The following is a 15,589-nucleotide window of genomic DNA, read 5'->3' as shown; positions in this document are numbered from 1 at the left end:
ATAATAATAATAATAATAATAATAATAATAATAATAATAATAATAATAATGGCTGTATGGAGAATACAATAATAGCTGAGAAGGGAGAAAATAACTATGTCAGTGCTAGAAGGGCTGTTGTTATTAAATACACAGTGTTTAATATAAATAAATAATATATCTATTCTCTGAGGAGAATAGAAAATACCTTTAAATCATTGAAACTCCTTTTCCCATACATGTGGATCCATAATAATCTGCAGTTAGTCGATTGCTCTTAAGGTGCTCATTTCTCTGTCTCCCTTCCAGAGTTCCCTTCCAATTATCTTGTATGAACATTGTATCAAACTAATGGGGTTAGATTTTTTTCCTTTCCTTTCTTTTTGTTCCTTCAATATTTCTTTGCTTTCCTCTGTTTTAATCATACACAAGCAGAATTCCTGAAAGTCAGTGTGCTAAACAATTTTCTGCTTACCATATATGCCTTTGATGTTGGTCTTTAATTTGTGCCTATTTTTGACAATGATTTACAGCATCCCTCTACTTTTTAAAAAAGAAAATCTGGAAACAGCATGGAATGTTGTTTTTTTCCAGTAAGTCATCTGCCACTTATTCCACATTAATTTAAAAAATGTAATTCTCTGGCATTCCTTATATCTCATTGTTTAAAGAGAAAAATTTACTAGAATCCTAGATTACAGATACAGAGAAATAACTAAGATCCTGTGCATGGGTCAGATAAATCAGCTTCCCCCTGTCCTGTTGACAGGTAACTGGACGATGACACAGGGCCCAATTCTTCAGTTTCAATGTCCAGCCTGTTCAGTGACAAATCTGGGATATTCATCTCTTCCTGTGGATTAAAGAAAGTGCCTAGTTGCTCCAGATCTTCCCAGAAAATTTGGAGCCCTCCATTCTGACATTGGTTGGCTGTTTGGATGGGTGTGCATCTGTGCCACCCATCACAGCTGCTATAACCATGGGTCACTTACTTCACTTTGAGGTCAGAATGAGGTGCCTGGCCATGTTATCGAGGTTGGGCATCTTGTTCTGACCTCAGAAGCAAGTCATTTGCCACTGTGGCAGCTGCAACAAGTGGCACAGCAGGATGATTGTGTGAAAGCCACCTGGTGTCAGAACACAGGGCTAAGGTAATGGAAGGTGGTGGTGGTGGTGGTGGTGGTGGGGGGGGGGGGGCTTAGAACAGCTCCAGGGCCAGGATACTCTGGGATGCCCTGAAGTAACCTGGCTAGTGGAGACAGGATCTAAGTAATGACTTCTAGCCTGACCCTTCCTTGGGTAATTTTAAACACCAGATCAGGTGAACGTGGTTAATTCAGTTTACAACCAGAGCACAAAGAAGATGGCATTTCCAGCCAACTCTTACCAGTGAGTATGGCTGTAACTTGGTGTTTATCAGACGAGCTCTTAAAGAGGTACTATTCCAGTGTGACTCCTCTAGCTGCCTCCTGTTGCATGCTGGGATTGGCAGTTTTAAGGAGGGGTATTTAGAATTCTCAGGCAGAGAAGTTCAGCTCCTTAAAACTGCCAATCCCAGCATGCAACAGGAGGCTGCTAGAGGAGTCACACTGGAATAGTAGCTCTTTAAGAGCATAGTGTGATAAACATCAAGGATTAAAGGCAGAAGGGCGATGGAAACATCTTCCTCCTTGCACCTCAATTGAAATTCAAAAGGACCTCTTTTGCTTTATCTGGCAACTGGTGCCAGCTTGGATGGCATTTACAAATCTGTAACTGCAGTACTGAATATGGCCCATTATCTGTTTTAGTCAAAATTGTTTTTGTTTTTTTAAAGTGAGTCTCACTTATCGTACATTTAATGTACTGTATTATTTAACCACAGCAGCTCAGGTTCTCTAGTCTTACTAGATAGGGCTGCATCTGCACTGCAGAAATAATGCAGTTTGACACCACCTTAACTGCCATGGATCAATGTTATGAGATTTTGGGATGTGTAGTTTGTTGTGGCACCAGAGCTCTCTAGCAGAGAAGGCTAAGTATATCAAATACCTACAAATCCCAGAATTCCATAGCACTGAGCCATGGCAGGTAAAGTGGTGTCAAACTGCATTAATTCTACAGTGTAGATGCAGCTTCACTCAAAGCTTGCCTAACCTATTTGTTTCATTTCAAATGTGCCTATTGTTAGTTTTAAATAAAAAGTTTGGAGAAATATATTGAAGTGGTTTTCTTTTGGCAGGATGTACAAACCTATAGAATCATAGAACCATAGAATCACAGAGTTGGAAGAGACCACAAGGGCCATCCAGTCCAACCTCATTCTGCCATGCAGAAATTCTCAATCAAAGCATCCCCGAGAGATGGCCATCCAGCCTCTGTTTAAAGACCTCTAAGGAAAAAGACTACACTACACTCTGAGGAAGGAGTGTATTCGACTGTCAAACAGCCCTTACTGTCAGGAAGTTCCTCCTAATGTTGAGGTAGAATCTCTTTTCCTGCAGTTTGCATCCATTGCTCCGGGTCCTAGTCTCTGGAGCAGCAGAAAACGAGCTTGTTCTCAATATGACATCCCTTCAAATATTTAAACAGGGCTATCATATCACCTCTTAACATTCTCTTCTCCAGGCTAAACATCCCAGCTCCCTAAGACGTTCCTCATAGGACATGGTTTCCAGACCCTTTACTATTTTAGTCGTCCTCCTTTGGACACACTCCAGTTTTTGTATTGTGGTGCCCAGAAATGGACACAATATTCCAGGTGGAGCCTGACCAAAGCAGAGTACAGTGGCACTATTACTTCTCTTGATCTAGACACTATGATTTTATTGATGCAGCCTAAAATCGCTTTGGCCTTGTTAGCTGCCACATCACACTGTTAACTCATGTTCAATTTGTGGTGTACTTGGACTCCCAGATCCCTTTCACATGTAGTCTCATTCAGCCAGGTGTCCCCAATCCTATATCTGTGCATTTCATTTTTCCACCCTAAGTGCAGTACCTTACATTTCTCTGTGTTGAATTTCATTTTGTTAGCTTTGGTCCAGCTTTCTAGTCTATTCAGGTTGTTTTTAATTTTGATCCTGTCCTCTGGAGTATTAGCTATTTCTCCTAATTTGGTGTCATTTGCAACTTTGATAAGTATGCCCCCAACTCTGTCATCCAAGTCATTGATGAAGATGTTGAATAGCACTGGGCCCAGTACAGAACCCTGTGGGACCCCAGTGATCACCTCTCTCCAGGATGAAAAGGAACCATCGCTGAGCACCCTTTGGGTTTGACCAGTCAACCAATTACCTGTCACTATTAATTCCATATTCTTTCTACTTCTAGTACCAAGGTTTTCTTTTAAAGGAGTAATGCCCAAGAATGTATTTACCTTGTTAACTGAAGTATACCTGTATATCTAATTCCAATATTGTAATATTATTAGTTGTATATTTGATTATAGCACAGAATGAAAGTGGTGTTAAATGTGCACTAAAGGCAGAGAGTGAAGGCCTGGAACATCCATTAGTCTGCCATGCCCCAAATGTCAAAGCTGTTGTGGTGGCACCTGCTCTCATGAGCCAACTGATGAAAACTGAAATATGTGATCAGAGGATAATATATTGGGAGAGAGCATAGGGTCAGCACATGGCATTTTTGCTCCAGGGATTATCCTGTAAAAGAAAGGTCTCATCATGGAATCAGAGGGATGGAAACACAAAAGATTTCTTATGAAATGCATGCCTTACACGCTAACATCTATGGGCGGACAGGTCAATCTATCTCCAGACCATACTCCATCTGGCTTTCACATGTCCCAGTTCTGTACACATCTGTGATTCTTAAAAAGCACCCACATGAACCACCACAATATTTTTATTATTCAAATATATGAAATAATTTTGAAATGCATTTGAAATGTACTTTCAACTTTCCCATCTTTCCATGTTTCTTTCAAAGTTGTTGTTGTGTGCCTCCAAGTAATTTCCAAGTTATAGCAACTCTAAGGTGAACCTATCACAGGTTTTTCTTCTTTGGGAGGAAATTTGCCTTTGCCTTCCTCTGAAGCTGAAAGAATCTGGTTTGCTTAAGCCATCCACTGGCTTTCCCTGGCTGGCCTGATCTCCAGAGTTGTAGTCCAACACTCAAACCACTACTTGCTGTCTTTCATTTCTTTCAAATAACCATATCTAAACACATTGGCCAGAATTATGTATCAGCTACTTAGTTAAGTATTGTTAAATAAGTAACCTCTCCTTACCCAATAACCGCACCAAATTTGATGAAAACATCATTTAACCATGCTCCAGTCGCCAGCATAATGGACTTCCTCCTCCCCATGCAGTTGATACCTGGTAGAGTAGTGTCAAAATTGTGACTAAACTGTGAGCATGAATATGGAATACTTCCATTTGAGATAATCTAGGTAACTGTTCTGTATTCACAATGGCTACTTTGTTATGATTTTGGCACTATTGCCATGATTGTAACATCTCCCCAAACCTACTTTATGGAACATCAGCTGCATGGGAGAAAGAGGTCCATTTTGTCAGCGATTGGAGCAAAGTTGAAGGACATATCCATCAGGTTTAGGGTTAGGGTTAGGGTTAGGTTTAGGGAGTGGTCAGACCAAGAGAAATGACTTAGTTAAGTTGTGCTCAACAGAAATTCAATCAGTGTCTCTCAAAAAAGACATTTCCCAACATTTTTAAAATGTGACTTTTGAGTGAAGCACTTCTGTAAAGTAAAAATAAATAAATCAGTGGACGACTAAGTCAATTTGTTGTAGAATCCAGACAAGACTTAATTTGTCATGTGTCTGCACCAGCAGCTAATCCAATTATAACCATTCACTTTTTAAGTCAGCACTTAAGTAAGTCCCATTGTTTAAATAGTCTTATCTGGCTGAGACTAACAATTGGGTTTAGTATCATGAGAATTGTGTATGTCTTCTGGATTATGCTACCTTGATATTTAAAGAATGTCATGTTCTGTATATACCTACACAACTGTTAAGACTTGTCAGGAGTCCTCCAATGTACTGCAGCAGTGGGAGAAATACATTAGGAGAACTTTGAAGAAAGCCATCCCTGCTGTGTATCCTACGTTGTGGAAATCCATTTCCGTAAGGCCCAGCTGGTGCCAGTGTTGGGTTCATTTGGGCAACAAGTTATGATGTAGAGCAGTACCATAGTACTGAAAGAGGTGGTCCCTGGACTGGCACTAGTCCCCAAGCCATTGGTTTCCCTTTCCTGGTGAGTTTTCAAGAAAGAAAGAAACAGTTGTAGCCAATGGACACAAATATGGTACTTTTGTTGTTTACTAACCTCAAACTGACTTTGACCTATGGTGACCCTATGAATGAGAAACCTCTAAGTCACCCTAAACTGAACCGCCCTGCTCAGCTCTTGCAGATTCATGGCTTCTCCCTGGTCCCTGATATATTGTTATCAATAAATTGGTGTATATTGGTATACTGGAAAAAATTAATAATGGATTCCTCAAATCTGATACCCTGAGAATTGCAGCTGTATAGTACTGTTTTAATTTTTTTGATTGTTTAAAAGACTATTCAAAATTGTCTTTAGACTCCCTTAAACTGTTTTAGGCAGTTTTAAAGAGTTGTTTTGCAGTCTAGATGGTACTTTGAAATCTTGAGATACAATGTGGGACATGAATACTTTAATTAGTAAAAATAATAAAATATTCAACTAGAAGAAAGCAAGAATAAGCTTCACACAAGGCAGAATGAGTAGGTGGATCTCATTGCCACAGGATGTTGTGGCAGCAAGCGTGCAAATGGCTTTTGAAATTTTAATTACAGGAATTGTATGGAAGTTGGATCATGTTTTGCAAAGATAAATTCCAAGATTTTACCCTTGGAGTCTTAAAAGAACTTTGGGAAATCCACTGCAAGTCAAGACAAAAACACACTTTGAACAAGATGGACCAAAGCTCTAACTCACAATCTCTCACTTCCCCCCTTTATCTTTGGCTTACTTCGGTTGCTGCAAAAGTAGTTTGCACTCAGTTGACTCAGCAGGAGGAAGGAGAGTGGAGGGGGGCAAAATCCTACATTCCCAGTAGACTGAGGCAAAAGCAAACTGCTGCAGCCTACACTCTTGGCTTGTAGCTCTAACTCATTAATAATGTTGGCCAACGTGGCCACACTCTGGTTTAGCTCTTGTCCAAGTTTACATCTCTGAAATCTTGGATGACATCTTAGTGTGCCAAATAGGCCACTTGATTGTGCATTATTGGATCCACACATCCAATGTGGTTGCTGTTGCACAGTTGTTCATGGAGGTAAAATGGTGTGCAATGGATTACAATGAATGTGTAATTATGATGTCTGATTTGGAAGATATGAAACTGTGGATAATAGAACGAATACTTTGAACAAGGAAAATATGTATTTTAATTTAAACTGCAGCCTGTGGATTTGAATGGTAACCATAATACACCATGAGGCCAGATATGACAGTGTGAAATGTAACTAGGGTTCACACCTGTACTGAAATAATAATAATAATAAATCATTTATTTATATTCCACTTTTTCCTCACAGAAAATCTATGCTTTTGGATGGGCCTTGGAATTGCAACTGTGACTAATAAACACACAATATACAAGAAGGATTTGGATCTACTCAGAGCAACTTTTAAACAACTGTCTCTGCATTTTGATGGAGAACATGATGTGCCATAAGGGCAACAGTGCCTGCAATACACAACAATGATTCATAGCTGTGCTGCTGTCTCTGATTTGAATGGAGGACACGTAACACAGTTGCAGATATTAATACACACCAGAGGAACGCCAGTATTTCTCTTCTATTTAGTGAAAATTGTAGATAATGTGTCCCAAAGATGAAACGCCAGTGGGCAGGGAAGCAAAAATATGCAACCAAGATTTCAAAAAACTAGGAAAGCTTAAACATGATCCTTAGAGATTGCAATCATTTGCTGCTTGTGAAACTTCCTGCCTGGCACACATTGGAACACATTGCTGATAACAAGACCAAAGAATATACTTGCAGAATATACTTGTCATGACATTCTGGCTACTGACCCTTCTTGCTATGAGTCATGAAAGGCAAGTGGCTGAGCCAATCAGCCCTAAGTTAACATGTAAAGCTGGCAAGAAGATTATTCCTGCTGCAAAATTAATCATGTATGTGTGTCTCTATAGAATGGAGCATGAAAAGTCGGCTCTAGGAGGACCGTTCCCCTGGGGTATTGCTAATATCTCCTATGATCATTCACATTATCGCCTTCAGAAATATTCCAATTCGCCCTGCCGCCGGGTGCTGACAAATTCAAGTCCTTCCATCCAATTGTCACTTTGGATGTGTGGCAGTTCTACTGAGCCCTCATTGCACCCATCTGCTCTCATACCATTCAGATTGGGAGAGTAATCAGATCCAGCTTTGCTCAGAAAGTGCCCATTAAACCGGGGGGGGGGGGGGGGGATGTGACTCGCATTTTCTCCAGCCAATTAAGAGGAGAGGCTACGATCCCTTGTGCCTTTGGAAAACAGGGCATCGAGCCATTTTGAATAATGAAAAGAGCTGTAAATAATCACACCACAGCCACCAAGTTGTTAATTTGCAAAGCAGCCAGCCAACATTATTCAATTTGGCAACAGTGATTCCTTGCTGTGAATAACTGAACAGGTCTGTCTAGCTTTAAAAGTGGCTAGAGGTGTTGTGACCATGTGGGGAAGGAGAATCCTACATATTTCTCCCATCCCTTCCACTTCCTTTTAAAATTAATTCCAGTGAATCCAGAATAATATTCATGTTTGGGGGGAAAATATTGGCTCATCAAATTCCTATTAGTTAGGCCCAGTTAACTTTGCCTTGGGTCCCACTCTGGGGGGAAAGTGGGCAAAAAGTTGAAATAAATAAAATAAATAGAAATAGAAATAGAAATAGCAAGTACATTTCTATACCGCTTATCAGTGCACTTAAGCACTCCCTAAGCAGTTTACAAAGTGTAAGCTAATTGCCCACAGCAAGCTGGGTACTCATTTTAGCGACCTCAGAAAGATGCAAGCCTGAGTCGAGTTTGAGCCCCTGGGCTGGTATTGAACTCACAACTTTATGGTTTATGAGTGAGTGGCTGCAGTAGAGGCATTTAACCACTGGGCCACCAGGGCTCTTGTGAAAAAACCCATGAAATAATTTGTGGACTGGTGAGTCATCAGACAAGCAAATTCATTGTTTCAGTGGTCCTGCTCTAGTTAGGAATAATAATAAGATTTAGGCTATTCATGTTATTCTTGAGTCACTACTAGGATTGGGATGGTCAATACACATCCTCAAATCAACTGCTGGGAGGTGCATTAGGTGGAGTTCCATATGGATGTAGAACTAGCTGGGTGGCTTTTGTGTCAGGAGAGCCAGAAATCTACTCAGAGTTTGGGAGCCATCCAGTGGACTGAAGCTATTTTATGGATAGATTTCAGCTTTACTTTACTTTCCGTAAAGTTCAAAATAAAGGCAGGAATGGATTCATTGCCCACTGAAATCGACACTGCTAGGCATCACTGTCTGAGAGTGAGACACACAATTGAAGTAGTGAGGTGATGGCTTATAAAAGGGCTTTTGCTGGAGACTTATATGCTGGAAAGGTGGGTGGATGAATCTGTTTGGAGGGGGGCAATGTCCCCTTCGTATGCAGTTGCTCATAAATCTATTCCATTCTGTGCCTGCAATAATATGGTTCTCATGGTTAGGGGGGGGGGAATTGAAAGGTAAAAAACCTTGCCTGCCCAGAAAAGTGTCTGTTTATATGATTTCCTTATTTTTTGACCTGGTGGCTGAGATTATAGAACAGCTACTTGGTTAAGTATACTTAAGAATATTCTCAGGCCAGGTGACACCAGTTACATGGCATGATCCCTCCAGTCCTGCTTTGCAGTGGCCACTGTGAACATCAGATGTTCTTCTGTCAGTCAGGGTTGAGCACATTGTCTTTTACCATTCTGTCCCTCTAGTGATCTTTGATGCAATGGTCAGAAGCATGATCTCTGTCACAATTTCTCCTCACAGGGATGATCGTTGGTGGGGTAGTGGAAATGTCAGTATGGAGCACCTGATCAGTAGAGAACAGACTTCCATTACTTGCTGCCCATTAAAGCAGGACTGGAGGACTTTTACAATCATGATGATAATGCTACAGTCATGAATACACAGAAACCATGAATACGAATCAGTTAGGCATCCATAATTCTAGGTTATGCATAACTACAATAGGGAATTCCAATGAGTGTTTTTTATTTGATTGGCCTACTCTGTATAACTATGGTTGATACCATATTTTTCCCCACTATATTTGCCCCGAGCTCATTTTTTCCCTCCAAAACAATCCACTTGTGGTTCCCATTCACAAATGAATCAATTCAAAATGATTCAGTTCCAGCTGGCCGAAGGGAAATTTGAATCGATTCCAATCTGTATGTGGTTCATACTTGTACAGATTCAATTTATTGAAAAAGAAGCAGAAAAAATCAGTGTCAAAAAGATGCGGCTTCACTTCAGCGATTTGGAATAAGTGGGAACCAGGATCATTTGAACCAGTTCAAACTGATTCATGATCCAATTTAAAAGGTAGTGGGAATGAGGCCCTAGTGTAGTCCAAAAGGTTAAGTTTCCCAGATTCTGTGGTAGAAGGATTTTTACTCCTCTGTCTTTGTGTTGTCTATAGACACTCCACAGTGCCAATAAACCTAACAAAGGCTGTTGCCACAATGCAGAATTAATGCAGTTTCACACCGCTTTAACTATCATGGCTCCAGCCGATGGAATCCTGGGATCTGTAATTTGTTGTGGCACCAGAGCTCTCTGATAGAGAAAGCTAATCCCAGAATTCCATAGCATTGATTAATTCTGCAGTGTCAATACAACCAAAGAATTCTATTGCTAAGAGGGAGGGATGAGAGATGCAGATAGTTTCTCTCAAGTTCACACGATTCCACCATGTCCATCTCTGTCAATGAGCTTATTTGTTCAAACTTTTTCAATATCCTGCAGCAGGAAGGGCTACACACTATAATAAAATTGCATAAGAGAAGATGAGAATCATTTGTATTGCTTTAGTCCCCCCCCTTTTTTTTATTCCCATATCCCACTGGATAACCTAGATGGAGCAGGAGGAGAGAGGGAATACTATGAAAGTGAGAATTCTGGGCATATGCCAGCTTGAATACATTTTGATCAAGGGGGAAATAAGAACAGTCTGTTCCCCTCCTTTTCTTCCTCTCCCTCGTTTCCCTCCAAATCTTCTTAGCATTTAGAGCCAATCCAGTGCATTTTCAGCTGACATATTTGGTGCAGCTTTTGCAATGCGTGAGTCGCCAGTTCCTCCTTGTTGAAATTAGAGATAAAGAAAATGAAAACCTGCCTAAATGTCACCTTATGTTCTTTCTCTCCCTTCAAGGACTGAACATTTCAGCTGAAAATCCCCCTGGCCCATGCTCTCATATTTGCACTCCTTGGGCTATTGGTCTCCTCCAACAGCCCTGATTTGTCAGGGACAGTCCCAGGTATATCATCTATTTGCCCACTTTTTCCATGGCTTTGAAAATGTTCTAGTTTCTCTCTCCTCCTGCTTTCCTCCTTTTTTCTCAACTTACTTCAATAGCTGCAAATATAGTTTGCATTCGAGTCAGTGGGGGAGAAGAGAGGGGGGCCAGAATCATGCCCTTCCCAGCAGGCACAGGCAACAACAAACAGTTGCAGACTCTCCTAGCTTGTGTGTGTGTATATATGTTTTTGTCATTATTAACTTTTGCAATATGATCATGCTCTTAATTGGTGTTTGTCCAGATTTTCATCTGTGAAATGCTGGGATGCTTGTTGGTGGGTATTTTGCCATTCCATCTTCACTGTATTAATTGGTATTGCTCAAAGGTGATGGGTGAGTATGTAGACCTGTTTCTTCCTTTAGATGAAATTAGCCCAAGACAACTAGGGCTGCATCTACACTACAAAATTAATGCAGTTTGAGACCACTTTGACTGCCATAGCTCAATCCTATGGCATTCTGGGATTTGTAGTTTTGTGAGATGTTCCGCCTTCTCTAACAGAGGGCTCTGGTGCCACAACAAACTACAAATCCTAGGACTCCATAGGATGGAGCCATGACAGTTAAAGTGGATTATTTCTGCAGTGTGGCAGCAGCCTTTGTCAGATTAAAATAATCAAGATGCCAAGGTGAGCATATTTTTTTTGTCGAAAAATGCCACAGGAACTTTTGCTGTTGGGTGAAGACAAAGGCAAAAAATGGGCAGAGCCAATGTCTTTTCTGTCCCTTTCCCTTATCCTTCATCCTATCTTTCTCTTTTTTCAATAATGCATTCCTTTTTTTCCTGTCTTATCTGTATATACTCTATATACTCATGTACAAGTCTAGAAATTTAGGTTAAAAAATTGACCCAAAAAACCTGAGTCGACTTATCCACAGGTTAATGTAAATACTGTACTTTAATATATATATGAGAGAGAGAGAGAGAGAGAGAGAGAGGCAAAAGTTTAATCTGCCCTGGAAGTACTGACACCCTTCTACTCTTTCATTCATCTAGCCTTTAGTATGAGCACAAATAGTTATGTCTGCTGAAATTTTGTAAGTTTGTTGGCATTGTTTTCCTTTGCTTTGTCATTTACATCCTTCATTACATGTCTCTAAGTCTTACCCCTGACTTATCCATGGGTCATATCAAAATCCATAATTTTGGCACCAAAATCTGCTCTCGACTTATACGTGAGGTCAACTTATAGTCAAGTATATACAAGTATGTACACTCACATTTGCAAAAGCAACCCCTATTTCATGCATCATCTCAGGCAAGGGAAGTGACATAGCTCTAAGTACCCCTTCCCACTTCTTTCACACCAGCTATTGGGGTACAGCTATTGAGGGGCAAAATTGGAGCTTTGTGCCACCCACAAGAAGTCTGCCTTACCATGAAATTTTCTTCAGCCCCAAATGTCTGGCATTGCAGTAACATCAAACGTCATAGAAAGGAAAGGGATAAGGAAAGGTCCCAAGGGGATATGAACACAGCAAATGCAATAATTCTAGGTATTAATGATTTATTGAAAAATACATATTAGCTTCTATAACCGAAGGAAGGGGATGTTATTTGAAGCCCTAAACTGTATTTCCTCAGTTTATGTGTACTTTACACACACACACACACATACTACAGCCATATAAAATACAGCCATTGCATGCTAAAATAGTCATTAGGCTAAGCCTCTTGATACTTTCTGGTCTGCTCTAAAATGTTTGGAAGATAGAGTTGACTGTTTATGAGAGAATACAGTTGGCAAAACAACAATAAGGGCCATTTTCTGAAAATCGGTCATTATTGCTTGCCATAAAGCTGCAATTAAATATACATGATCTTTTTTTAAAAAAAACTTTTCCCTTGCTACCAGGATAATTCATATGAAAAATTAATTAGAAAGAGCTTATTCATGACAAGTGCTTTATGGATACAAAATAGTGTTTTCCTCTACATTCCTCTGTTTGTGTGTGTGTGTGTGTGTGTGTGTACACTGTAAAACCATACCCTTTCTCAGCTGGGGGAGTATATTTTAATTTTTGTGAGATGGGTAATGAAGATGGATTGACTGATTTCCCTTCATCTTTTTTCTTCCTTCCTTGAATGCTGATAATTGTAATCTGTCAGTTAAAAAGTCTAATTATTTCTTAAATGTTCTGTATGAGCAGCATCACTTATTAAAGTGATGTACAAAATTGGTTGATTGGCTTTAAACTGGTTGGCACATCAGATGCAACAGATGCATTCTGTCCATCCCAATGGTCCAGATTATTTTTTTAAAACAGCTGTGAAGCTCAGTGCTTAAATGCCAAAATAGTTCATAACCCAATGGCACTTTTCCTGCTTTGAACTGTAGAGATTTTGAATCATGGCAAGCTTTTTTTTTTTTAAGAAGCTTACACAGTAAGAATGTCTTCTGCCATCAAGTACAGAAGAAGAAAGGAAACCTCTCCTTCTTCCACTCAGAAACAGCTATGCTCAGTGTCAGGTAGTCATTAAATGAGACAACAACATACTCTGTGCAACGGGGAACTCCACCAGTAGACTCAAAGAACCTTAGTGGATAGGGCAGGGATGGGTACTATGTGGTCCATCAGGTGTTGTTAGCTATGTTGGGTAGGACTGATGGGAGCTTTAATCCATTAGCACCTGGAGGCCCACACATTTTGCACCCTAGGCTGAAAGGATCAGATGTCCTATTAAGATGTGCTCCCCTGGCCTGCATGAAAAGTTGCACTTGTCAAAAATCTGTGCAAATTCAGTTATTAAAAGGTACAGAAAACTCCTTCCTTTTTATTGTTGCAAGTGGCATGGGAATTATACTTGCAAACTGGAAGAGTTAGGGACATAAGGTATGAAAACCATACCTTATGAGGAAAGACTTAGGGTGCTGGGTATGTTTAGCCTGGAGAAGAGAAGGTTAAGGGGTGATATGATAGCCCTGTTTAAATACTTGAAGGGATGTCATATTGAGGAGAGAGCAAGCTTGTTTTCTGCTGTTCCAGAGAACAGGACCCAGAGCAATGGATGCAAGCTCCAGGAAAAGAGACTCCAGCTCAACATTAGGAGGAACTCCTTGACAGTAAGAGCTGTTCGACAGTGAAACACACTCCCTCAGAGTGTAGTGGTGTCTCCTTCTTTGGAGATCTTATTTTCCAGACCTTTTACCATATTGATCACCCTTCTGTGGATTCATTACAGCTTAACAAGATCATTCTTGAACTGTAGTACCAGTTTAGGAGAGATCTGACTAAAGCTGCACTGAATGGAAAAGGCCCATGTAGGCCCGTTATGGTAATTTTGTTCTTGATTTTACCTATGACTCAGAGTTATGAGTGGTAACTCACAAGTCCTTAATACTCAGTGTACAGAAATGAAATAACATTATAGTTATTGTCTTCTTAAGTCTTCAGAATAGCATCATGAGAATGTAGATCATTACATAGGAGAAAAAGAGGCTGAAGTTGTACAATTTTGCTGACTTTTTCTTCTTCTTAAATACAGTGGGACCTTGTTATCTGTTGGGGTTTGGTTCCAGGATCCCCTGTGGATAACAAAATTCATGGATGCTCAAGTCCCATAAAATATAATGGCAGAGCAAAATGGTGTCCCTTATATAAAATGGAAAATTAAGGTCTGCTATTTTTAATTTATACTTTAAAAAAAAATTAAGCCATGGATGCTTGAATCCACAGATAAAAATTCCATGGATAAGGAGGACCGACTGTATAATCACCAGGATGGAAAAACTGAAACCCAGTCCATTCATTTACAAAACCACATTATCTCCCCAGGAAATGACAGGTTTCACTAGGAGTGTGTGGGGAGTGTGAAATGCACCAAGTGGCACATAAGGGGGGGGGGGTGGACCCCACTGCTTCCCAAACATTTGCTTTTTGTCAGAAATGGGTTTTGGCATTCTCCCATGTCCCTTGAAAACATTGAAGAGATGGCATGAGTAGAGCTGAGACTCAGTAGGAGGAAAAAAGAGTGCCCTCAGGGTTTTTTAAATTAAAATTTAAATTCTTAAACAAATCAAAATTTAAATTTAAACAGGTTTTTAAATTATTTCAAAATTTTCTTTAAAAACATCCAATTTTACAAAATCTCTACTTTAACCACATAATACTATGTATATATAAATATATTTAGACTGTGCATGATATTGTAATTTGAAGGTATCGTTTTAATTTTGCTAGTTGTTTATGTCATACCTGTTACCATTACATTCAGTGATATATGGGATTTATGATTTATGAGTAACATTAATACAAAAACATTACTAAGGATTCTGTGTGGTGTGATATGGAAGTCCATGAGGGGTTACACAATGAGTTACCCACCAGGTGACACCAACCCTAGTGATTCCCTTGATTCTAGTAATCACATAATCTGATGAATCTACAAGATCACCCCCTTAGGAACCTTGGTTACTAATATTGTTGTGGGTTGTGTATCCTTTTGCTCAGGAAACTATGGTGAAAGTGGAATGGAAGCCTTCAAAGACATGTCCGCCAAGGAAGGGATCTGTATTGCTCATTCCTACAAGATCTACAGCAATGCTGGGGAACAGAGCTTCGATAAATTGTTGGAGAAGTTAAGAAGCCATTTACCCAAGGCAAGAGTTGTGGCATGCTTCTGCGAGGGCATGACTGTGCGAGGGCTACTTATGGCTATGAGACGTTTGGGTCTGGCTGGAGAATTCTTGCTGCTAGGCAGGTGAGTACATTTGCAGATATTCATAATCTTTTCCACATTATTGTTATGCAAAGAAAGATACACATGCAGATTCCAGACCTCTTTTAGACATTGCATACAAATTGTAGGAAGCATCTCCTTTGCATACAAATTGTAGGAAACAAGAGAAGAGGAATTCTCTCCTGTAGGAGAGAAAAGGGAAGAGCTCTCCTCTTCTCTCCTCATTTTTAGACACTGCATACATACTGTTGAAAATCAGCAAGGGAAGAGGAAGTCTCTCCTGTGGGAAAAAGGGAGACGCCTCCTCTCCTCTCCTCTCCTCTCCTCTCCTCTCCTCTCCTCTCCTCTCCTCTTATTTCATCTCCTCTTATCT

At 40.1% G+C, this 15,589-nt stretch overlaps 1 protein-coding gene across 7 annotated transcripts in view; it reads left to right on the top strand.

Annotated features, from left to right (window-relative positions):
- Positions 1 to 15,589, top strand: part of GRM5 (glutamate metabotropic receptor 5) — a 305,682-nt gene that overhangs the window by 101,917 nt on the left and 188,176 nt on the right. For all 7 annotated transcript variants that reach the window (XM_042459902.1, XM_042459896.1, XM_042459900.1 and 4 more), the window contains exon 3: positions 14,988 to 15,237. In XM_042459902.1, the coding sequence (XP_042315836.1) occupies positions 14,988 to 15,237 (250 nt within the window). The remainder of the gene's footprint in view (positions 1 to 14,987; positions 15,238 to 15,589) is intronic.

This window comes from Sceloporus undulatus, chromosome 3, assembly GCF_019175285.1.
Source record: "Sceloporus undulatus isolate JIND9_A2432 ecotype Alabama chromosome 3, SceUnd_v1.1, whole genome shotgun sequence".
NCBI classification, from domain to species: domain Eukaryota; kingdom Metazoa; phylum Chordata; class Lepidosauria; order Squamata; family Phrynosomatidae; genus Sceloporus; species Sceloporus undulatus.
This window is presented reverse-complemented; position numbering and strand designations above follow the sequence as displayed.